This window comes from Mustela lutreola, chromosome 1 (assembly GCF_030435805.1).
Source record: "Mustela lutreola isolate mMusLut2 chromosome 1, mMusLut2.pri, whole genome shotgun sequence".
Classification (NCBI taxonomy): domain Eukaryota; kingdom Metazoa; phylum Chordata; class Mammalia; order Carnivora; family Mustelidae; genus Mustela; species Mustela lutreola.
The window spans coordinates 26,789,263-26,815,558 of NC_081290.1; the positions used below are offsets into that span (position 1 = coordinate 26,789,263).

Genomic DNA, 26,296 nt, shown 5'->3' on the forward strand with positions numbered 1-26,296 from the left:
TCGTTTCCACTAAAGCATCTCTATTAGAACTGTTAGCTCACGCATTTCAAATATTGGCACATTCAAACTGGGGTTTCATTTGGCCCATATGAATCAGTATTTCTTTTCTGGAGCTAGTTTAGAACCTGCTTTTCAGCTTAGATGCTGTCTTGATGTGAGATTACATCAGGCTCTAAAAAGAAAAGAAGAAAAAGTGCTTCCGTTTTTATGAATGGAAGGTGAAACAGGTTCACTTCCAATCTTCTCTTTGGGTCATTTGGGACTTTGCAAATTAAACAGAAAGAACCAAATTTCTCTCCTCTATTCAATGTTTGGGAAAATCCCAGTGGAGGTAGGCCATCTGTGAGGTCTAATATTTGGAGGTCAGTTGGAGTCTGTTTTAGATTTTTCTCTAGAGATTCCTATGAATAATCATAAAGATGTTCCGAAGCCTGAATCATTCAGGTGACTAGCTCCATTTGGAATAAAACCATGACTAGGCAAACTATGGCCAGTGGGGAGTCATTACTCTAACTATGACTCTCTTAGTTACACACAGCAAACACAAACCTACAGGGCCGAAGGGGATAGATAACTTAGGAGTTTAGTAAGAAATACTTATTCTGACAATTCAACAGAGAAACTATCCAAGCATGAAACAAAAAAGAGGACAATTTTAACCTCTAAGGAAGAAAAATAAGACTGCTATCCTTTTTCTTCCTTTTCTTTTGTCAAAAATCTACTTGTATAGCCTATAACTGGCCATACTGTTAGGTGTGCAGAAAAAGAATGAATATGCCAAATTTCCATAATTTACCTATTACTAGAGTATAGCAAATAATTTAAAATTTTCAGAGGTTTTTAAATTAATACATTATTTTTTTTTTCCATTTAGAAAGCTAAGGACAACATAATATACGCAATAAATTATTTCTGCAATATTTTGCTTATGGATCTTTAGGACCAGATATAGACCAGTGTTTTTCAAACGTGTCTGCTGGTATTAAAAATACAGATGCCCCTGGAGATTCTGATTCAGACACTTGGAGTGGAGCTCAAGAATCTGTCTCTGATAAACTTGCCAAGTGATTTTCATCATCAAATAAATTTGGGAAACACTAGTCAACGTTTTGATTGAAGTGATTTAAGACATAAATATGAACAGAGCTCCAACTTATTGAAAGTTTAAGTATAATTCAAAGAATTATTTTTAATAACCTAAATATTCAAAATTTTAGAAAATAATTATTTGAAATTTTCATAGATTAATGCATTATATGATTCAGGATATGCCCATTTTTATATTTAATGCCGTTCAGTGTCTTAATTTTGAGTAATAGTCACTTGTTTCTTTCATTGATTTATAACAATATTAAAGTTTGTGTACCTGTTTTTAAGACATGTACATGAATGTGCATTAGGGATACTAACTAGGAAACAGAAACTCTGGTAAAGAGAGAAAGTAGAAGAGAATGAGATAGAAAGTAGAAACAGTGGCACCTTGGTGGCTCAGTGAGTTAAAGCCTCTGCCTTCGGCTCAGGTCATGATCTTGGGATCCTGGGATCGAGCCCCACATCAGGCTCTCTGCTCAGCGGGTAGCCTGCTTCCACCCGCCCCCATGCCTGCCTTTCTGCCTGCTTGTGATCTCTGTCAAATAAATAAATTAAACCTTAACAAAAAAAAAAAAAAAAAGGTAGAAACAAAGCAACAAAGGTGTGACAGGGTCAGAGATTTAAGGAAAAACATGAATGCTAGAAAAACCACCCTGACCTAGATATGGGGCTCGAGGGGATTCTATTTCATGATACAATTAATAGAAGTGTGAAGAAAATAAGACAAAAAGAAAAGATAAGCAGAGGTATAAGGAATAAAAATAGGGGCACCTGGTGGCTCAGTCAGTTAAGTGTCTGACTCTTGATTTCGGCTCAGTCCCTGCTCAGGTCATGATTTCAGGGTGGTGAGATGGAGCTCCACATCAGGCTGGGTGTGGAGATTGGTTGAAATTCTCTCTCTTTCTCTCTCTCTCTGTCCCTCCCTACCCTGCTTGTGTTCTCTCTCCCTCTCATCTCAAAGAAAAAAAAAAAATAGAGATAAAAAGTGATTTCCATTTTAGGCTCCTTATTTAGGAACTTATTTATTGGGGAAAAGTCTCAACAGGTGATAAAACCAAGATTCTTCCTCCACATGTAGAAGTTGAGAAAGCCTAACTCCCAGTGGTTAGCAGCATCTGTAATTCTAAAACACAATAAATAGGTCCTAAAGAGGCATTCAGAAGATGGGTCTTCTAGAACAATACTTTTAGAAGACGGCCATGAAACAAGGGGTCCATGGTGAAATAAATTTGCAAGGGGCTGCATATAATATTCTCCCCGAACTTTCCCATGAACAGCAGATGATGGAGGGCTCTTCAGGGTCTGGCAGAAAAGAAGAGTTCAACTCATCCTTTAACTCCTTTTTCCAAACCACAGGATACTTTTTTTCACCTCACGTCTTGCTAACATCCTACAGACTCGGTGAAAGACGGCGGGTTCAACATGAGAAAACATGGGTTTGAACTTTCGTTGCAACACTTACTAACTTCATGACTTGGGATTAGGTTACTTATTAATGACCCACAGTCTTCGCTTCTCCATCTGTACATGAGGTTTAATAACACCGAGTGCTTGGCACAGTGTCTGGTATATAGGAAACGCCAGATTAAATACTTGTTACTAGTATTCCACAGAAGATTTTCTGGGAAATGTTAGTTCTTCTTAAGTTTCCTGTCAAATTATCAATATGAAGTATAAATATTGGATTACACTATCACTCTTAAAACATCCAAAAGAAATTTGTTTTTCTAATCAAAGAAAACCCAAAAGTTTTTATTTTATTTTTTCCACCCCCACCTACCCCTCTCCTTTTTATTTTCAGCTGGACAATTTCAAATCAAACCAAGAAAGGTCAGTGATAACACATCAAGGCCAGTAATTTGTAGGGATATCCTCAAGTATGCACACAAATGGGTCTTGGACCAAAGGCAACCCCTGTCTTAGTCTGTTCAGGATGTTATAACAAAAATATCATAGAGTGGGTACTTTAGACAACAAACATTTATTTCTTGCAGTTCTGGAGGCTGGAAAGTCCAAGATTAAGGTGCCAGCAGATTTGGTGCCTGGCAAGGACCACTTCATCCTTCATGGACAGCCATCTTCTTGCTGACATGGCGGGAGGGATGAGGGAGTTCTCTGGGATCTCTCTAATAAGGGCACCAATACTACTCATGAAGGCTCCACCCAAATGCCCTAAACACCTCCCAAAGAACTCACCTCCCAAAAACTATCATTTGGGGGACTAGGTTTCAACATATGGATTTGGGGCAGGGGGACCAGGCTGTAGCAACCATTTCTGAGATGAAGCTGCCTTTTGGAAAGAAAACTCTGCCTGGCCAGTAAGACTGCTCACATCAGACCCAGCACTAGAAGAGGTGAAAGCTGGTCTTCATGCCTTGGACTACGCCCATTCAAATGGAAAAACCTTGCCATTACATAACCCACGAATACTAGTCACCTACCCGGGGCCCTTATAGTCCCTCTGTCCCTTGTCTCTCCCTCTATCCCGATCACTTTTCAGGAAAGAATCCAAAACCTCATTAGAACTCTGGGTTACTGCTCCAAGTTATTTGCATTTGTATTCTAACATCCTTCAGAGTCTTCAGTCTGAGTACAGCTCTCAAACTGAAATGTCAAGAATCTGCCAATTAAATGCAAGTGAGTAGGGAGGCCTTCCTGTCAGGTTACCTAAAATTGCTTCTGTGGAAAGTAGACTCATCAGCCTTGACAATGTGTCTTCTCTGATTCTGATTCATGCCTCCCTCCTAACGGTGAGTCCAAAGTCCTTTATGACCTCCATGCCACTTCCAGCATGTGTATCTCCTCAGATCATTCTCACCACAGGTCACAGTAAGCTGAGAAACCTCTCTCAGTAAGTTATTACTGGATGCTAAGTCTGGGTTTGTAGATGACAGTACGATGGAAGATTGATTCAACCCACTATCAACATAATGGACTTAAGATGATCTCCCAAACAAGAGGTCATCACCAGTCACTGCGCCGTCTTTAAGAGAGATCGCAGACCCATCCCACGGGTACACATTGCCAAAGACTACTGAGCACGTTCTCTTCACAGCTCAAAGTCTTGTTCACCATTGTGTCCCCAGGGCCTCACACAGTGCCTGGTGCACCATTTTACTAGCATCAGCAAGGGCTTCTTAAGAGAAGTAATGACAAAGGAACAACTGACATTTCCAGTCTTGCTTCAACTGGTGCCTCGCCCAGCTGAGCCAATCCTAAACTCTCTTACTCTGAAGACATGGCTCCAAACCTTATTCCCTGGTCTAAGACAAGAAAACTATGGACAAGAGAAATGAAATGTCTCACCCCAGCCTCCCAAGAACAGCTATCAATTGCTAAAAGGTCTGATTTATCAAATGGTACTCCAGATCTTCTGACATCTGTCCAATTACTAAAGACCTTTTCTAACCTATATTTCACAACATATTTCAATACGTTATTTTGGTTGTATCACGAAAATCATGGCTTAAACTCTACTGAAATAGAGTATTACATACCCATTTGTCACATTCTTTTGTTGCTCATCCAATACAAAACAGAGTTAGCGGCCCAGTCTTGGAACACTAATTGCCAGTGAACCTATGGAAAGTATAATATTCATGTTGGCACCCAGTGAGCAATTTTTAAAGCATAAAATTGTCCCATTACATTTCATTTTAAAATAAGAAAATTAGTTCCTGCTTTATTTCCAAGGCCCCTGTTCACTCACTGTATTAAGGCCAACAGACTTCACTGCTTTGGTATTTGAACAGTAGACACCCACTGAATGTCACTTACCCATATGGTTCCTGGGCTCACATTTCAATGACCTAATGCAGTTTGTAATACTAGTTTCTTAAGAGCTCCACAACCCTCTGCCCTTAATTATAGGTATGATACTATCCAAAATCATACTACTAAGAAATCTCTCACTCAACTCTAACCTTATAAAACACCATTGGCAGCAGTCTTCCTCATGAAGGACGTGGTGTGCCTAGAAATGAATTAGAATGGTCTGCAAATCACCCTGGAGCTTAGGAGTAAACAGCAGGTGGAATGCACAGCTGTAGTAATGGGAAGGGTTAAAACTGACCTTGGGAGTTCCTCCTCCTCACACTCATTTTATTATTAATGATCCTGGGATCATAGGTGTAGTAGGTATTTGTTAAAAGGTTGAATAATTCACCTGTGAATGACAAGTGAGTTGCACTGAGTTACGGTCTCTTCTGCAGTTCACCACATATCTCTTATTGCCTTGCATAACTATTCCTTCTATATGGGTATTTGCCCTCCCAATTAATCTATTTAAATCCCTCAACTGATATGCTGTGCTGATTCCATTTTCTTTTTTGTCTTCTGTCATTATCTGCCTCCTGTGACCAAAGAATGCAACTGGACATAACATCAAACTCCCTGAGGGCCAGAACCCTGTCCACTGCTCTACCTCCAGGAGTGGGTACTGAATCTAGCATACCCAGGCTACATGCTGAGTAAGTGTTCAAGAGTGTAGGAATGTATGAACCAGTAAACAAAAGAACTGATGCTATAGGCCATGACAGAAGGGGAGAAAAAAAAAAAAGAACGTGATTCTGAACAAAAATGCCTTGGAAGAAGTTGGCATGGTGTATCAGAGGAGCAGCTTCCTTACCTATAAGTTGAAGAGACACCTGAATTTGCTGTAGGAGCAACTGAAATAATGTTAAGTGTGAGCTCCATAAAAATGGTAAAGCACTATTCAGAGACGGTATCTCGAATATGATGACAATAGATTGTGAATAAAATTAACTAAAGCTGGCTGTTAAGCTACAGCATAAAATTGCAGCAATCAAAGGGTTAACACCAGAGCAGGGGTGTGGTCCAGACTTACGGAATGAATTCATGGCCCTGGTTCAGACCTTACAGAATGGAGATGGGGAAAAGTTATTGCTCAACTTGGGGATCTAGAAAGAAAGCATCTCATAGCAAAGAATCTACAGATACAGAACTGCTCCTTTTCTTGATTTTTTTATTAGATGTTGAATCAATCATACAGAAATTGACATTTACCTGTTGACAAAGCAGGAGTTTTTCATATTTCAAAGTTACTAAGATTAAGGTGCGTGCCCAGATGAGTACAGGTCAACCTTTTTTGCTTTTGTGAATCCTTTCCAAAAATTATTCTAGACTCTTCACCACTGTTCCCTGTGTGGTTACAGTTCAAATGAGAGACCTGAGAAATGACAAGTGGCCAGACAAGATACAGAGCAAATAAACTGAGCTATGTGTCAACATTTTCTAAGTAGGGCCTGTGTTCCCCAGTTCAACTCCTAAAAATGAATTCTCATTGCTTAGTGAGATTTTTTAAAAGGGTTTTTTTTTAACACAAAACACAAAGTAATAGTTGCATGGTTTTAATGTACACTGACTTTTCCAGAAATGTGCTTACTATGTAAATCAAGGCATGACTAAGATTTTGTTCAAAACTTTATTGGGAGTTGTGCTCCATTTCAGAATATCATATCCAATGCTGTTCGTGATATTGCCAATACAATGCTCATTGATCTGCATTTGTAGCTCATGATTACACACAGGGCTAAGCATCTATGATTTCATCTTATCATCTAGGATGGCAAGACTGAAGCCTTCTGACTGAAGCCCATGTTATTAAAAACTGCTTTTCCTTTTTTCTGCTTTGTACTAAAGTTAGGATACTATACTCATTGTTTAAAAGTCTATATGCATTTGGGTCATATGGACATGGAATTTTATTTCAGAATAACCAGAACATTTGTTATAAAGGAACACTGAATCTGCAAGCATTGAGAGAACAACTAATCTCATCCAACCTACACACTCTAAAATAAAAGTGAGACTCAGAGAGGAGGAGTAACTTGTTCAAGGCCACACAGCCAACTGATGACCAAGCCAGAACAGGAACTACCTAAACACCAAGTCCTCCTTTCAGCAGGCTGCCTCGCCTTGATGCGATGACTACATAAAAACACACAGAGGGAGAAAAATGAACCTCACACTTGAGAATGAAGTTGGTGACCATTAGACCTAAGGGATGGGGCTGGAGAAGGTCTCTCCTCATCTCTAGCTACCAGCACAGGGGACAAGAGGGTTCAGAGAAGTTCTTGCTTTGGCTTTGTCTTGTTTTGTTTTGTTTTCCACCTAAAAAGCATTAGGTGCTAGTTTGGGCACTGAGTTTGTGCAGATGGAGCTGTGGTCAATTCATAGTTTCTCTCCAAAAGGCACACAGAGAAAGCAGTCATTCATGAGTCTTGTGTTTAAGACCACATTAAAGTGGGGGGGGGGGGCGGGGGGGGGAGCAGACAAAACATCACTTATCTTGGGAAAGCTATGTTCCATTATTACATTAAACTTGAACTTTTTCAACAGTCCTTCACAGTAAAGAAATCAAGGTATAGAGGCTCAATTTAAAAATCAATAAAAGGTACCCCTGGTTTTAAGCCCCAAGCTTAGATATTTTTAGTCAGATGCTTTTCTTAGGAGGACTGAATTTGCAAACAACTACGTGGAACAGATACAGCACACGCCCATGTCGTTTCTATATGTAACATGTACATTAATACTGTATGAAACATTCCCACCAGTTAAACACGAAGTAATTAACATTTCTCTCAAAGCTGGCTTCCAGCCAAATCACTTCTCCCCATTTATGAAGCAAGAACATTTCCTTTGGTAAGGAACTTTGGCATTGGTACCCAACTAAACCAAACAGGACAGTCTCAAATCAGGAAAAGAGAAGCCAGCCAGTGAACTCGATTCTCTGAAATCAATGCCATCTTCGGGTAGCCCAAAGTCACTGCTACTAGGACAAATTCCCCAACCTGGGATTAGGGCTGTCTTCCAAACAAAAGAAAACTAAAACACTCAATATTGTTTCTAAGCCTTAAGCTAATACCAGCAATTATAACATTTATGATTCATCTATAAACTAAACTGACTCTGTCTTTTCAACTCCACTTGGCAAATATCCTCAGCTTAAGTTTCTACAGTTGCCACTGAAGAGCCTAGTATTTGAGGATGAAAACCCTGAGGGACTTTGCTTCAAATGAATATGATCCTAAACACCTATGCAATCATTTTTATCAAAGTAATGGAATTTGTATCTCTAAAATAAAATAAAATGCAATATATCTGAAGTTACAAACATGCTAAGCCAAGACATTTAACTCTCCGTGTGGAGGGATACACAGAATTGCATTTTCACATTATCTTTAGTGAGTTCTGAGGCAGGCACAGGAGACAGGCACTGGGGAAGTTGCTGGTGCAGATGTACTGTAGCAAAGGGACACGTCTGGTGGCTTTAAAACCCTAGGGAGAAAAACAAAGAGTTCTTGATTATGGTCACTTTCTTCAACTTTCTTTTGGAAGGACCTAAATGAAAGTGGGGTGACGGGTCTGGGTCTACAATGATAAAACCTCTCACTCAGAGGCTCCTCCCATGTCACCCAAGGGACCCACTAGGGCACCATCAACGGAAGGGCCCGAAAATGAAGGTGTGAGGTAGAGGTCAGAGATGTTCCCCGGGAGGCGAAGCATTCATTTTGCTGCACGGGGCTGAGGGTTAAGAAGGGTATTAAAAAGCCGTCTAAACCTTTCCACTTACTCGGCAATCCGCATCTTATTGGAGAAGGGCTCCGGCTTCGAGATATCTGGAAAATACAGAGGAGTCACGTGAATGACACAGGAGATGGAGCTCAAAAAATGAATCCCTTTGACGTTTTATTCCTAAACCAGCTAAATAGTTGTTCTGAGGCACTTTAGAACTATGATGGTCAACTCTGAAGTTGAGCAATGCGAGTCCTCTTATACGTCCTGAAGTAAATGGGCCCTCAATGTGGTTTCAATCATGTCATTCAATAAAATCTGGGCTCAGTGGCCTAAGCTGGTTTGTTTGCTTATTTGTTTGTTTTAATAGCTGCTGAAGACATTGAGATTGGGTGCTCCGTGACCATGTCGAATTCAACACTTTCCAGAAAATAGTTATTAATAGTAGTACGATTACCCAATTAAAGCTAAAATGATCCAACGCTCTCTATCAGATCTCTATATAAATCATGTCCTGTGTCCAAAACCCTGGAAAGAATCATTTTCCAGAAAATCTCACCTTTGTTTTCAAAGCAATTTTTTTATTTAAAAACTTTTTTAAATATTTTTATTTTAAAAAATTTTTTAAAAAATTTTAAGATTTTATTTATTTGACAGACAGAGATCACAAGTAGACAGAGAGACAGGAAGAGAGGGCAGGTGGGGGAAGCAGGCTCTCCACTGAGCAGAGAGCCCAATGCGGGGCTCGATCCCAAGACTCTGGGATCATGACCTGAGCCGAAGGCAGAAGCTTTAACCCACGAAGCCACCCAGGCGCCCGAAAAACTTTTTAAATTTTTTAATTTAATTTTAAATTAAATTTTAAATTTAAATTAAATTTATTTAATTTATTAATAATGATCGTTTTATTTGTTATTTATTATATACTTATATATAATAAAAACCATTTATTAATTTATTGATTAAATAAATTCATTAATTAAATTTATAATTTAATTTCATTTAAATTATTTTAAAAATTAAAAATTTTATTTAAAAAATCTTACCTTTGCTTTCACCAAGCAAAATCCATTGCCTATACCTACACACCTGTTATGATTCAGAAATAACTGACTACAAGCAACATTCTTGCTCTGAGCTTTCAAAAACTTTAGACACTAACAAAGATGAAAGCTGTTCTGGATGCATCAAGACCTCATAAGCCCAAAACCAGACTAACAAAAAAATTTGTATTTTATTTTGCAGGTGTACCCAATCACTGTAAGGAAAGGACGGTGGAAGAGGCCAGAAAGTGGGCAGTGGCTTCACCGTTAATAGTATATTTTAGGGGCACCTGGCTGGCTCACTCAGTAGAGCGTGCAACCCTTGATCTCAGGTTCATGAGTTCGAGCTCCATATTGGGTGTGGAACCTACTTTAAAAAAAAATGTATTTTATTTTCATCTAAAGTTTAAATTATTTGATTCTCCTTGGGCACAAAGCAGGAAAGAGAAGGGGTGTGAAACGTGCATGAGGGGTTTTTTGTGTGTTTTTTTTTTAATGATTTTATTTATTTGACAGAGAGAGATCACAAGTAGAGAGAGAGAAAGGAAGGAGCAGGCTCCCCCCCTAGCAGAGAGCCTGATATGGGACTCGATCCCAGGACCCTGAGATCGTGACCTGGGCTGAAGGCAGAGGCTTAACCCACTGAGCCACCCAGGCAGTCCTGCATGAGGGTTTTATTGGAGGGACACTGCCCACCAATAAATAAGCCTTTCAGTGAGAGTCCAGAGGAAAAATCTGCCCTATCTGTGAATGTTTGAGGTGTCTAATACTGCTCTTTGGTAAGTCATGTCATCTTAGAATAAGGAGATTGAGGTTCTTGCAGGATAAAATTCTCAAGATTTCTTTTTTATTTTTCAGTCCATTAAATGCACTATCCTTTTGCTTTTACCCACCATAAATACTTATTCATGAATATGGATGTCAGTTATATTAAAATCTCTATGAGGAAAGATCTGTGTCAGATACATTCCTTTTCCATTCTCAGGCTATTTCCTTTTTCTGGATATTCCTCCTTAATTTCCCAGCTCATTGAAATTCCATCCATTCTAAAAAACCAAATCAAGTACCAATTTGCCCATGAACCCCTTCCTCACTACCAAGTCCTGAAAGAGTCCCTATCCCCTCTATGGCTGTAGTCCTTCATGCCTCTTGCATGGATGGTGGCATATACCACACTTAGTGACTTTGTTGAAATCATGTTGATCTTCCTATATTGAAACCCATTCAGGGAAGAGATCATGTTTTCATCATGTTTGTGTCCCCTAGCATCCATCAGAAAAGGAAATGATATTTGTTAAAGAGTATGTTGAAGTAATAGATGCTCACTAAACTGAGAGAAGTAGACCTTATTAACGGAGGGTGGCGGTGGTTGTTTTTTATTTTGTTTTGCAGAGGAAGTTTTAGAAGTTTAGGCATGAGTTGCATGACTAGAGATAATTCCAGAAAACTGGAGCCCTGCCAACTATAGTTCTCCTCCACCACTCTCCCTAAAACAAGACTGAACAAATATTTAAAGAATTTTTATTCGAAGGAACAGCAAATTACTAGCCGATTTGGTGTCCAGATGTCTTGATCCAGTCCTGTACTCAAAAGGCATTGACTAAATATTATTTGTTGAATAAATCAACAGTGGTGAAGCATAATAATGTTTTGGTTTTCAAAAATGTTTTTGCTGTTATTTTTTTTTTTGACAGAGGTATTAGTAATCCTCCCAAGAACTAATACACAAGGAGACCAATGTTATTCTTCCTACTTTGAAGTGTGGAGGAAAATTAATACCTACAGTGCCCTTTATAACTGGAATCCAGACCATTTGAGCAATTTCTCAAAACTTGTGCAATAGGTTGAAGAGAAACCGAGGACCTGTGTTTGGGTCACTCCATCCTCTGTTCAGAAGACTGTATCGCTTTCCCATTTTCATTCCAAAACAAAAAATAAAACTATGAAATATGCAAAGTCTATTATTCTTTGAAGTAATTAAGGAAAATATAGCCTCTACTTTCTTCTTTCTAGAATGATAAATTTCTTAGAGCGAGGTAACATAAAAATCAGTTTGGGGTTATTGCAACAGGTTCTCTTTCTACCTATAGACTTATAATCCCTTCTTGTAGAGATGACTGTTGGAGATAAGAATGTCAACCATAACATGCTTTGCATAAAAATTATTAGATATATACCGTGCTTAAACCAATACGGCTACGGGGGCAGACAGGGCTTAAACTCCTGCTTCGACATCGACTTACAGATCGCACCGAATTCCACTAAAAAGAGAGAGAGAGAAATAGTAATTTGTGAAAGTTTGCATGGCTTCAAACAATATGCAATCCCATGGACTAGGAGGTTTTCCTGATACGATTACACTTGCCCTTTACTGGGCACCAATCAGCATGAGACACAGACTTCACATCCTACAGCTACTCAATATTTGACAATTACTTCAGGGTGTTTCTCAGATAAAACCCCATCACAGTGAACTTTGAGATACTCAAAGTCTTGGTGCTAGAATTTCATTTTGATGAGTAAATCATTAGAAATTACATTCAAGCTTGGAAGTGTCAGAGAATGTAAGCCCAATGTGGGCAGGGATTTGGGTCTCTTTTGTTCATTGTTGAATCGTAATAGTCAAAAGTGACTATTGAATAAATGAATACAGTTGAATGAAATGAATTAATGAATGAAGGAGGGAGGGAGGCGAATCAACATGGCTGCCTATCTACTAATGAAAATAATGAATAAGAAAACTATATATTGACTATAAATAGATCTTACTAGCAAAATCCTTCTTACAAATTTCCCTTCATTCAACTATTTCTTTTATTCCAAGTACTTCCTTTTAGGGTTTTCACATTTTGTTTTAGGAGTTTAAGCTGGGGAAAACGTTGGTGATATGTTTGAGCAGAGGAAGAAGGAAATTAAAATGCCTACTTGATGTAGGATATACAAATAGTGGCTATTTCCTCTCCCTCCCTTCCAAATTGCACTACAGAGAGTCCATAATTAGAATTTCTTAACAGAAAGTTATAGTTGCAGGAGCAAGCAGCATGTTTTATGAGTTCATTCATCATAGACCATGGTGGCTGTCAGATCAACCCAACCCAATTTCTGTAGGTTCAACTTTCATAGTACAGAATAATTTATTGAGATACTATTCACTACAGTGGAATGTTTAAGCTGCAAAAACCCTTAAGTTCTTTTAAAATACTCTACTCCCATTCTCCATTATGTTAGGAAAAATGCCACTGAAGCCCTTCTCTATTCTCTCACTCAAAGAGAACGGGATCTGAGCCAACCCAGATGGTGGCTTTACACTGGACTGAAGAGCTTCCCTTTAGAATTCACTTAATTCTTTCTAGGAGAGGTAGGATAAAAACTCCATTGTGTGAACTACATGGAATACCCAAGCCCCCGTAGCCACCCAGCCCCCACCACAACACACATTAATACACTTTCATAGCTACAACTCCATTTTGAAGGCTGCTCAATTATTTACCACGTTCAAAACATTTTACAACCAATGCACACAGGAAGTAACCCTCCAAAACAGATGGACTACTCTCTCCCCACCTCCTCTGCCTTCTTTTTTTCATCCCTCCCCCACTCCCTATACATCATACCAAGGAGAGAAAAACAGCACATTCATCGTTTCCCAACATGGATAATCGTCAGTAAAAATTTGGCCAACTGCTTCCTGAAAGTTAATTGATCACGTCCCAAAGCTTAGAATTATAGAGGGCCTCCAATAAGACAAGCTCAAAGAGTTTTGCCTTTATAATAACATATTTCTAAGATGGAGGAGGCAAATATGACTAGTTTAATCTTATAAACAGAGCAACAGACAAAGAAGTCACTGCCAGGAAATTATGAAGAATCATGGACGAATCAAAGAAAGGAATCTCTTCTTTCCCAACCAGTCTGTTTCCTCTCCTTTGTATGAAACCTTATCAAGCAACTTTAGACTTCTTCTATAGAATCTCTGGGTTTATAAATGTTCTCGAACTTGTGAATCAAACACTTGGGATGAATTGTCACTATGCAAGGCCACCGTACAAAAGCCCCTCTCTTGGTGACAGCTTCTCCCTTCATAATGACACAGTCATTCTCCATGAGAGCAGGCCACACGTGATAGAGGACCAAGGGAGCAGTGAAATCAGAGTCATAGCTGCGACGGTACCTATTTTAAACACACAAAAGAACAAAAAAAAGGTTAAGTGATTATGTAGTATAACTGGAGGTCATCAGTGTAAGTTTTCATTTTTTATTATGCTCAGTCTAGAGGAATATGGATCCTGATTCTGTTGCCAAAGAGATGGTTGTGGGCTCTTAGAATAGCAACCAAGGATAGGACTCAACATGGACTCGCATAGAACAAGCTAGGTCAGGCTAAACAACATTCCTTCTTTTTTCAGAATTACAAGTTACCATTCAGGGAAACACAGGAGACAGAGACCATCTGAAATCCTATAGGTATCCTGAAAGATTTCTCATGCTCTCCTTGTGGACAAAATAAGAGAAACGTAGGTGGATGATAGACTTAAGTAGGTGGGTTAGAAACTGATTCAATGATCATACCCCAAAGTGAAATAACTAATGAGTCAATAAAATCTTGAATTCAGCTCTCTCTCAATCTTTTGATAAGTAACATGTTCACCAATGACCTTCATGAACTGTAGGTAAATCACTCAAAGGCTAGGGATGGGTAGGAAAAGAGAAACAAATGACAATATCAAGAAATAGCTCAGCAGGGGTGCCTGGGTAGCTCAGGGAGCTAAGCCTCTGCCTTCAGCCCAGGTCATGATCTCAGGGTCCTGGGATCGAGCCCCACATCGGGCTCTCTGATCAGCAGGGAGCCTGCTTCCCCCTTCTTTCTGCCTGCCTCTCTGCCTGCCTCTCTGCCTACTTGCAATCTCTCTCTCTCTCTGTGTCAAATAAATAAATAAAATCTTAAAAAAAAATAGCTCAACAGACAGGAACAATAAGCTGAATCTAATAAGACACAGTGTGGTGTGGATACATATGAGGCTCTGTAATTGAGTCCAAAAAGCATATAATCGCACAAATAGAGGTGATAAAAGACTTAATCATGGTACAAGTAAACAACAGATTTCAGTTGAACTCAAAATGTTCAACAACAGTGCTATATAAGAAAAAAAAAAAGCAGAAAACACTACTACAAATTAGCTGGATTGACAGAGAATAAGAATGGAAAGGGTATTAGTTTCTCTAAACTCCTCCATTCAAAGCAGGGGACTACATTCAGTGTAGACACTTAAATAGGAATACTCAAAAGAGCATGGAGCACAGGCCAAAGAAACTGCTCTATCAGGAAGTCTCAAATCCCCTTTATATGGAAAAACCCAAAGCCATGAGGCCAGAAGTAGGAAGATATGAGGAATTGCTTCAAATACGTGAAAGGCTGCCAGGGTTTTTTGTGTGTGTTTTTTTGTTTGTTTGTTTTTTTAAAGGTTAAACTTGTTCTGTGACATCCTCCAAGGAGAACCAAATAGTCATTATTAGGAAAACCAGTTTCAGCTCCACAACCTTCCAGAGGTATAGGTTACAGACTGCTCCACAAAGCAACACCTTCCATCTGATTAAAGGCACAGAAGCACGAGACCCCCCAGAGGTCTGTGAAATGTGCAGATTCCATAAACTAAAGTGCATGAACATTTCTGAGTGGTTCTATGTGTTCTGCAAAGGAGAAAGGAATACGGGAAGAGGATTGAAAATAATATGTTCTGTAAGAAAATCAAAAAGGTCAATTGCAGTGTAATGTTCTAATAGCAGCTCTTCCATGAGTGGACACGTGTTAGGAGCGATGATCTGAAAGAAACCAGCAACAGGGCAATGGCAGGAAAAGCTAGACGGCATCGGAAACACCCTTATTGTGATTTGGATAAGCAAAAGAAAGGTATGTCATGTCTGTCATCAGTAGCTCGTAGGGACATCGGGCCACCACCGTCTATGTAAACAAAGACCAAGAGCTAACATTCCCTGAGCGCTCACTACATGCCAAGCAGTGTCTTTTTCTGTTTTCTTTTTTAAGATTGTATTTATTTATATGAGACAGAAAGAAAAAGTGCACAAGCAGGGAGGAAGAGTAGAAAGAGAGAGATAAGCAGACTCCCCAATGAACATGGAGTCCAATGTGGGACCCAATCCCAGGACCCCAAGATCTTGATCAGCGCTTAACCGCTTAACCCACTGAAGCACCCAGGCGTCCCCATGCCAAGCAGTGTCCTAAGTACTTTCTCTGAATAAGTTCAGTTAACATTCTCCAGACCCAGGAAATAGGTATTATTATTTCCCCCATCTGACAGCGAGAGGGAACTAAGAAAAAGAAAAATAAAGTAGCATGCCCTAGAACTAATTGGTGGGAGAGCTGGGATTTGAACCCAAGCAGCTCGATGCCAGAGCCTCAAGCCTCACAGTGTTCTTAACCACTAGCTTGGCCTCCTTCCAGTAACCTCCAGCTGTATCATAAGATCCCATAAAGTTTCAGTAAAATGTTTTTTTTTTAAGATTTTATTTATTTATCAGAGAGAGAGAGGGGGAGAGCGAGCACAAGCAGACAGAACGGCAGGCAGAGGCAGAGGGAGAAGCAGGCTCCCTGCCGAGCAAGGAGCCCGATGTGGGACTCGATCCCAGGACGCTGGGATCATGACCTGAGCCGAAGGCAGCTGCTTAACCAACTGAGCCACCCAGGCATCCCTCAGTAAAATGTTTTAAATTAATTTAATTTCTTCTCATTTACATAGGAAACATCTACCACGTAAAAGCTGATAGAAATTCAATGGTCCTGATGAGTCTCAAATGCTGGTGTGCGTAAGGAACACCTGGGTGTTTGTTAAATGGCAGATTCTTCAGCCCCATTCCAAAACTGCTGCATAAAATAGCATGGGGTGTGATCCAGGAGCCTGCCTTTTTAACAAGACTTGAGTAATTCTGACACAAGCGATATATCTCTGTGCCCTACTTGGAGACACCCAGCCAAAATACTGCAGTAGAAACCGGTAAAAAGGAATATACATTCATGTTCCTTTTTTGAGTGTTTTTAGGGCAGCCCCTTTTCTTAGTGTTCCAGACAGGTTCCGGGTACTCATTAGCTCCCCCCAAGACCAATATAGTCCGAGGAAATGATAACATCACCTCTGAGTCACATTTGACTGGGAAAGAGAACGAGGCCAGGAGAGGGGTCTGCCCTGTGGCATCTGCCCTGTGGCATCTGCCCTGTGGCACAGAGAAGCACATGGCAGGGACCGGAAGTCAGCTCATGTCTGTTGATTCCCCACCCAGAGCTCTCTTCCCTAAATTGCTTCCAGGCAATAGAGAAAAGGTTATTTATTGTTTAAAAAAACAAAAATCCCTTAGCTTGTGCTCTTATGTCTCTTACTTGCAATCATTAAAAATTTCTCCGTCCGCCCCAAATGCAATATCTAGGGGTGGGTCTAAAGCCTGCATGGCAAAGGCAATGCAGCATATCTCCTGGATGAAGTTGCTGAGGAGGCAAAAGTCAACTTCAGGAGGAAATGAAATCTTGGGATTGACATTCATGGCTCGGATCACATCCTGAAAAACAAAAAGAGGGCATCCCCTTGTTACCAACCTGTGACAAGAAGCTCCAAAAGGGGTTATGATGGGTTGGGGGGGGGGGGGGTTGGGGCAGGGAAAGAGCACATGGGTGAAGATACCGTAGACTAGGAAACTAGTTTGTAAACTAGGAAAGTTGAACACGTGCTAAAGGAGAAAGAGTCCCTACTGGGGAAAGAGGAAAGATGATGCAGAGGACAAATGGCGTACTGAAGGCCAAGAGAGTCTCTCCCCCACCCCCACCAAACTAAAAGTAAATACACTGAGTGGCTTTTATTCATTATTTCCTCAATTTTCTATTCTGGGCAAGTACAGGAAGTGCCAACTTGTTCCTAGTCTAGAATAACAGCAGTTATAATAGCTTGGGCTTATTGGGTATTTGCTATGTGCCAAGTCTTATGCTAAGCAAATTACTTGCTTGTTTTTCACTTAATCCTCTCAAGAACTCTTGATGGGGTCATGGCCATTGTGGCTCCCATGTAAAGCACAAACAGGTGAAGTAAATGTGCAAGGTCAGACAGCTAGGATGTGGCACAGCCAGGGTGCGAGTCTACACTGACCTTCCTCAAAGCTTGCTCTTAAGCCTTATGGTATTCTAGTTCCAGTCTTAAGAACCCATCCAAAGACTAGAACTATAAAGGTCAGACTATTTTTTTTCCCCATAAAAGTCTAAGAAAGAGCCAATAATGACCAGTTCTACAAAGTCAGTTGGCCGCTGCTCATTTCTGATATCCCGTCACATAAAAGCAATCCTGAGCACTGGGTGGATTTCTGAGTTATTGGTCTTCCATATAAAGAGCAGCCGCAGCACACCAGTCCCACTAAGAGACCCAACACTTACGTTAACACTGCTTTGGGAATCATATAGATCAAGATGACAAATGATATAATCCGAGACAGCATCTTCAAAGTTATTCGACCCCGCGAGAGATGGTGTCAACGATTTCCTCACGCGGATCTTGAAATGTCTGAATGCCATCTTAGCTACATGGAATGCCTCCTGCATGTAAAAATGCAGCCAATTTATTAGGTAGAAGAAGGGGAGTAAAAAATCCAAAGTAAGAGAAGAAGAAAGAATACCCACCAAAAATTCAACATCGTGTGGGTCTTCTGAACATTAAATACAGTTGATCAAAACTAATTTTAGTCTGGGAGAAAATACGTACCTCAATTTTGAAAAGTACATAAATACATCTGTGACTATGCATGTTCATCTATTTCAAGACAGTTGGTCATTGTTCCAGTAACCTCAAGTTCGAGAGGCAGCACAGTGCAGAGGTTCAAGGAAACAGATCGTCTGTGGTTAAATAAACACCTAAAAAGTGCTGATTTGGGGGCGCCTGGGTGGCTCAGCTGGTTAAGCACTAGACTCTTGATTTCGGCTCAGATCATGATCTCAGGGTCATGGGATCAAGCCCCATGCATCTTTCTTTACTCCTTCTTCTGTGCTTAGCAGAGTCTGCTTCTCTCCCGATGCCCTTTCTCTTTCTCGCTCAGATAAGTAAATAAATTTTTTTTTTTTAAGTGCTGGTTGATGCTATGATCCCACCACAATGTCATATTACTGGTCCAAAAATGAAATTATCAATCTGTGTTTACATTATACAAAGACACATATCAAGTATCCGGCAAGTTTCCTGGCGTATGTTGATTCAACAAACATTTATTAAATGCCTGTTATGTAGTAGGCACCGAGGAAACTCAGTTATGCATGAGAGACATGGCCGTTAAGCTTACAGAACCTTCACCAACTTCTTAATGAAGTGAACCACGGTTGGCAAACTTTTTTCTGTAAAGAGCCAGAGATTAAATGTTTAAGGCTTGCCTAAAATACATAGTCTTTTGTTATATTATTTTTTTACACTCATCTAAAAATGTAAAACCATTCTTATATTCTTAGCTCGTAGGTGGTATTTTCCTTAGAACTAAAGGGCAGGACAAGATCTGGCCCTCAGGTCATAGTCTGCGGACTCCTGAAATAAATTAATAATACAGGATAACACTCAGTAGACTCTGATAATTCTGCTCTCACACCAGTGTTTCCTTTTGTTTTTAAATATTAACTGTTTTTCTCATTTCTCATAATGGACCCTTACTATCTCAGTAAGGTACCCACAGAACAAATACCTTTGCTTTGAGAACTAAGGATTCTATATGAGCCCTTTTAATCTGCCATCCTCAAGTAGCTCATGTCCTAAAAGTTTTAGTAACTACTCTTAGTTCAATAGACAGAAGAGTTAACACAATCAGCCTTCTGATTTGAGAAGGAAAGGAAATCAGTTGGAAGACTGGTGCAAATCAACATAGTTTATATTCATTTGAGATAATCCTATATTTATGGATACTTCTTCAACAAATGCCTGGGCGGTATAAGTATTGATATATATGAAGAGTTCTTGACTGTGAAAAATTAGCCATCCCAAATATTAGTAACTGGAGGAAGGAAGAAATAAGCAAGCAAATGGAGATCCTACCCTCCCTCTGTGACCTCAGGTCCAGGCTGTCCGTTCAGGCTGTAGGGTCCGGTTTACCCAGCACCTTCTTAGCGCTGCCCACCCCGCCCCCGCCCTTCAAGGTGCAGCCCCACCGGCGTCACCTACCACGGTGGCGATGTAGATAATCCGCTGCACGGTCTCGGCTTTGTCAATGCAGCGCCGCAGCAGGCACTGCGCGTCCAGGCGGGCCTGGGAATAGGCGTCGCTGAACCGGGACAGGAGGGCAGCCTTGCGCGCCACGTTGGACATTTTGGCGCGATTCGGGGACGGGGTCCTGATCTTCACGACGGCGGCGGAGGGACTGGTGGACCGGCTGCGGCTGCGGCTGTGGCTGTGGCTGCGGCTGCGGCTGCGGCTGTGGCTGTGACTGTGGCTGCGGCTGTGGCTGTGGCTACGGCTGCGAGGGCCAGGGCTGGGAGTCCGGCTCCTGGCGGACCTGTTGGCAAGCAAGAAGCAGCAGGAGAAGCACTGGGATTCGCTTCTGGCCACGGGAACAGCAAGTGACACCCAGGAGCCGCGCGCCCTGGCAGCTGCCCCCGCGAACTACTAGGCGTCAAGTACACTGTCATGCGCTCTCTATCTGCGCGGGGACTTGGCTCCTCACTTATCCTTTAAGCAGCCCTTGGAGCTCAACATGGATTGTTGGCCATTCTAAAGCCAAGGAACCAGAGGCTCAGATAACTAAAGTAACACCGCCAGCAAGCCAGAGTTAAAGAGATCAGCTTCTCAGTATTTCGTACCCCAGCCTTGGGGTGCTAACATATCACAGAGGCTTTAGGGTATAAAACGGGATGAACACTCAACCATGAGAAAGATGTGTGTTCTCGTTCTATGGCGGTGGGGCCGTTCACACTCATTTCTCCTCTCCAGAGCCCGAGTTCTCACCGGCGACAGGTTCGCCCGATTTCTGGGCGGGAGCGGGGAATGAAAGATCTGGTGAGCTAACACATGCGGAAGCACTTGGTGAATTTTAAAGCCCAGCATCTTGAATAGTATCGCTACAAGTACAAGATAGATTATCAAAGGAAATGGGCCGCCAAGGAGGGAAGTGGTGGAGAAACTAGGAAGCAAACGGGAATGCGAGGCCCGTTTTGAAGCTAGAGAGAGGCGCAAAAGCCCTGGGCAGTAGTCCGCCAATTTCTATGGCGCAAGAAATACTGTCACCGCGGCCGATCCCAAGCTATGAATGTGACATCACACTGAACTTGGAGGGAGGCAGAAATGCACAGAATCAGGTCCTGGGAGCCAGCACAAGCTGGTACCAACTGATCATGGCAGAATCACTCCCCAGAATGCAAGGCTAAGGTGGCATTTAGGGAAATGGGCACCAGGTATGGGAGTGGCTCCAATAGCTTGGGTCAGGGCTCACTGTGGGGCTGAGGGAGGTGGTGAGTGGTAAAAAGAACAAGGAAATGGTCCCAGAGAAGCATCCTGCTCTGTCCTCATGGAACTCCGAATGACCTGTCTTAACATTCTGTCCATCAGTAGAAAGGGATGTCACAGAACACTCACCCACACACTCCATCAAAAAGTAAAATGACCGGTGGTCATCCCAGAGAGGGGACTCCCAGGCCTCAGAGAACAGGACGCTCCTATTATGGAACATTCTTCCAGCACGGGCACCATGCACGCACGATAGGTCCCCCTGAATCTGCTTTCAAGCCACATAACTCTCAGTTTCATTCCTTCGGCTTCCATGTCAGCCCCCAGTTAATTAGGGCCCAAGCGCTGACAATCCCAGAGGTATTTTCTCTCTCTGGAAGGGTCTAGTTAGAGAAAACAATCCCTCTGCAATTCTAAGTTTCCTATACTGTGGGGGTTTGGGTACAAAAGGTCATTTCGTTTGGTTTGGTTTTTCTTTCCCAAGCCACGCTTTTACCACTACCAAAAAGCACTTAAAGGAAAAGATCTGTGAGAATGTGTCTGACCTTCCTTGAAGTGCAGATTTTTCAGCAGACAAAACCGCTATCTCGTCCTTCAGCGTTCGGAGCTGTTTCTCATAATCGGAAATCACTTCGGGCCGCTGCTCTGAGCCCCGCTTGTCAATGCGTCGCTGGTCCAGCCTCCTCTGCTCAGAGGTCCTCGGTTCGGAGGCTCTAGGCTCCGAACACCGGTGCTCTGTGCTTCTGTGTTCTAAGTTTCGGTGGCGGGAGTCCTCCTGGATTTGAAGAGATTTAAGCCTGAACAGAAAACAAAAATTGAGGAAAGAAAAGAGAAAGCGGGGGAGGGTGGGAGAAAGATACCAGCAACCACTGGCATACCTAACACACAGAGGCTACTACTCTACTTAGCAATGCCTTTCCTGCGTTGGACTACTCTGATGGAAACACAGGAGGAACAAAAACCAATCAGAAAAGAGCAGAATTGCCAGGGTCAGAGGGCCACCCCACATCTGCAGCTTGCATGAAAAAGGCTCCTGAAAAAGGAATACATAGGCAGATTCTTCAGCAAAAGCAGAGTGGGCCTATAGTCATGCTGTCCTATGTTAGGCTGATCCTAACTGCACAGAGTCTGGAAGCACCGGACCTCCAAAACCTAGGTCCTGAAGCTGGCCAAAGATACAATCTCCTATCTTCATTGGCTCTTTGATTCTCGGAGCAGATGGAATGGCTGGGGGCGGGGGGAGGGGGGATGACAATGGAGATGGCATCCACAGTACTAGGACAAAGGGTGAATTTGTAAATAATAATAATAATAATAATAATGATGTATTCTAGAGACAAAGCTTTGGAAATAAACTTGGCATCCTTATAAAGATGCAGAGAAGCAGGGCACCTGAATGGCTTAGAGGGTTAAGCCTCTGCCTTCAGCTCAGGTCATGGTCTCAGGGACCTGGGATCGAACTCCCCATCGGGCTCTCTGCTCAGCAGGGAGCCTGCTTCCTCCTCTCTCTCTGCCTGCCTCTCCACCTACCTGTGATCTCTCACTCTGTGTCAAATCAATAAATAAAATCTTAAAAAAAAAAAAAAAAAGATGCAGAGAGGCATGACTAGCTAAAGCAGGAGCAAAGCCGCACAAAGAGAACATGCTGTGATGAAAAGGCCAATGATGGAAGATGAAAAGGTAAGGGCTAAGGTTAAGGAGGACACAGAGAAGCTAAAAACGCAACAGCAGAATTAACCGCTGCACTGGAAACGGTAAAGACCAGAATTGCTGCTATAACAAATCACTGAATTATAGGGTCAAAGAATCTGAAAAGGTCTGTCAAGTAGGAAATAAGAGATGAAAATGATGGTGAGAGCTCTTTCCCCTAAGCAGGCTGAGACGACCTCTGAAAATGGCCCGCTATTCGTGTGACCCAGAGAACCCTACAAAATCATGCAAATCTAGAGGTTCAAATCTTCACTTTCACTTTAAGAACACACGTGAGCCTCCCCAGGCCATCAAGGGTAGAAGATCTGAAAAGCCACCAAGTATCTGAAGGACATCGCTTCTCAGAAGCAGAGTGTGCCCTCCCGTTGCTACACTGGTGGGGATGGTACATGTGCCCGGGGCAAACAGTGAGGCTGCACACAGGGTCTGTGGCCCATGAAGAATGCTGAATTATCCCTGCCCGTGCTTAAAAATGCCAAGAGTCATGATGTATTTAAAGGTTTTGATGTCAGTTCTCTGGGCACTGAGCACACCCAGGTGAGCCAAGTCCCCCAAGATGTGACGAAGAATTTACAAGGCTCATGGTCGGATTAACCCCTACATGAGCTCTCCCTGCCACATCGAGATGGCCATTGCTGAAAAAGAGTGGACTGCCCCTAAACCAGTAGAGGAGGTTGCCCAGAAGAAAAAGATATCCCAGAAGAAATTGAAGAAACAAAAATATATGGCCCAGGAATAAATTTTGCATAGAATAAGTGCACATAAAACTAAGGAGAGAGAGAAAAAAAGAAAATGATGGTGAGAGAGGGGAGAGATGTAGACAACAGAGCAGTACTCCCAGCTACAATGTTGGGGTGTTCCCGAAGAAACCAGAACAATGGAACATGTGTGAAGGCAGCAAAAAGATATTGTGTGTGTGTGGGTATGTGTGTGTGTGTGTGTGTGTGTACACAACTCCCACTTGCTTATTTGGTTGGGGGGGATCAAAATTAGGATCAATGAAGGTATAGCATCTTAACACCTGTCAGAATGGCTGGAAAGATGACAACAAGAAGTAACAAGTGTTAGTGAGGATGTGGAAAAGGAAACCCTTGTGCACTGTTGGTGGGAATATGAATTGGTGCAGCCACTGTGAAAAATGATATGGAGTTTCCTCAAAAAATTAAATATTGAAATCTAATAATTCCACTACTGGGTATTTACCCAAAGAAAACAAAAACATTAATGTGAAAAGATATGTGCACCCCTATATTTACTGCAGCATTATTTACGATAGCCAAGATGGTAATAAGCTTCCATAAGTAACCCGTGTCCATTGATAGATGAATAGATAAATATGTGATATATGTATATGTGATATGTGACATACATATTTATATATATGTCTACATACACATTTTATATATATTATATATATATATACACACACACACATAGACATACAATGGAATATTACTCAGCTATAAAAAAGAACTAGATCTTGCCCTCTGTGACAACATGGATGGACCTAGAGGGTGTTACTCTAAGTGTAAGTCAGAAAGAGAAAGACCAATGCCATAAGATTTCACTAATGTGTGAAATTTAAGAAAACAAAACAAATGAATCAATAAGCAAAAAGCAGAAATAGACCCATATATACAGAGAACAAACTGGTGGTTGTCAGAGGGGGGAGGCATGGGGAGATGAGCAAAGGGGGCGAAGGGGAGTGGGAGGTATAGGCTTCTCCATAGGGAAGAAATAAGTCACAGGAATAAAAGACACGGCATAGGGGATACAGTCACCCGTACCATAATGGCATTGTAGGGTGACAGATAGTAGCCACACTTATGAACATAGCATAAGGTACATACAGAGCTGTCAAATCGCTATGTTGTACATCTGAAACTAATAGTGAGTCAACTAGAATGTGTTTATGTTCTCCTCCTCCAGATTATTTACAGAATAATCTGAAATTTAAACATTTGCTGCAATGATTATCACAATTTATTTCCAATGTTTAAAATCAGTATCAAAGTAACTATTCAATATTAGGGAAATGTCTAGATAATGGAACACAATGCATCTATTTAAAACCAAGTTTTGCAGTATTTTTTCTTAGTAATAGAGAAAAACAATGTTAAGTGAAAAGATGGGGTCCAAAATTGTATACTTATACTGATTTTTGCAGTATTAAGTCCAATTTTTAATGGATCATTTGGAAGAAATTGCAAAATGGTAACAAGAACTAGCTCTGGAATTTTGAAAGGGTCTTTGGGTTCCTCTTACACTCTGTTGTACTTTGAAATTTTTCTATACTAGATAGCTAACATTCTAATAGTAAGAAAAAAATTTTATAAAATTAATAAAAATATTTCTGCCTTTCCTCTTTGTGAACAGCTTCTTTTGTATTGTAATGGAGCACGAAAAAGCTAAATTCAAAGATCAATCAGCAGGCTGCAAAAATCCTGTCATTTTTTTTTTCTTACTGCTTTTTTAGCTGATTTATTTCCTCCTCTGCAGCCAAAAGGGATATGGCCGATCTGTTCTTGGTTTCTTCAAGAGTCTTTTCAGTTTCAGCCAGACTGTAAGAGAAATCAGTAACTAAAGACCGATTTTCCAAAATTGGCAGACTTTCCAAATCAAGGCATAGGTTCTCCCAGGAACTTTTGGCATATGATATAAGTTCAACATAAACAAGATTAAGTTATGATACATCTGCATCCAATCAGATGCCATTGCAAATATTATGTTGTGCTTGTATGCAAAAAATATGCAGGCATTCTTTCTCAAGGTTAAACGCAAAGACATTACAAAGTGACTACCACCAAAGGGCTTATGTAATAATTACTAACATTAGAATGTAAAGGGCAAAGAAACTTGTTCCCTTCCTCCTTCTCTCTCTCCTCATCCATCTGTTCTAATCACACTAAATCTTCAGGCTGCCTCTCCCTATAAAAGCCCCATTCCTAGTACCATTTTCTGCAGTATTCTCATTACTTTACAATGTAGAGTTGCATTTGACCTAATTTTCCCAGACTTCCTAAATATAAAGAAAAAATTATTTGCCCACCTACAAAGAAAATCTTCCAAAGTCAAACTTGCCTACCAAGTATTTCATGCCTCTGACTTCCATAATTTATTGAGCATGATTTTCCTAAGTTTTCAACATAGTTAGGTCATTGTCAGTGTCAAGGACTCTCTTCATTGTAGACAAATCATAACAAATCATATTATTTCTTTAGGTCTATTTAAATTTTTAAGAGAAATGGGAATGTGTAGATGACATCGGATGGAGACCAGTGGTTCTCCATTAAGTTGCCTTAGTCCAGTGAGAGATCATAGGTGGGCAAAGGTTTCTTGACTTCTTGGACCCTACTTCCCTGAACTATCCAGGTTCTTTCATCCGAGGCTAAAAGAGTGCAGTTGCTGTCTAGACTCACACTAGTCTTCTTCCTTTCTTTTAGATGGAAG

General features: G+C 41.1%; 1 protein-coding gene and 1 pseudogene across 5 annotated transcripts in view; one reads left to right on the forward strand and one right to left on the reverse strand.

The window, feature by feature from the left end:
- Positions 1-6,062: 6,062 nt before the first annotated feature.
- Positions 6,063-26,296, reverse strand: part of SPATA18 (spermatogenesis associated 18) — a 39,307-nt gene continuing 19,073 nt past the window's right edge. For 3 of the 5 annotated variants that reach the window (XM_059161630.1, XM_059161646.1, XM_059161635.1), the window contains 8 exons: positions 21,682-21,933; positions 19,859-20,189; positions 18,100-18,258; positions 17,062-17,237; positions 13,719-13,842; positions 11,849-11,932; positions 8,687-8,732; positions 6,063-8,391 (listed from right to left, as the gene is read on the reverse strand). In XM_059161630.1, coding sequence (XP_059017613.1) covers positions 8,384-8,391; positions 8,687-8,732; positions 11,849-11,932; positions 13,719-13,842; positions 17,062-17,237; positions 18,100-18,258; positions 19,859-20,189; positions 21,682-21,933 — 1,180 coding nt within the window. In that variant the 3' untranslated portion in view covers positions 6,063-8,383. Of the gene's footprint in view, positions 8,392-8,686; positions 8,733-11,848; positions 11,933-13,668; positions 13,843-17,061; positions 17,238-18,099; positions 18,259-19,858; positions 20,190-21,681; positions 21,934-25,311; positions 25,408-26,296 lie in introns of all 5 variants that reach the window. The other 2 variants (XR_009350778.1, XM_059161615.1) reach the window with 2 other exon arrangements.
- On the forward strand, positions 23,031-23,585 carry LOC131824208 (large ribosomal subunit protein uL22-like; annotated as a pseudogene).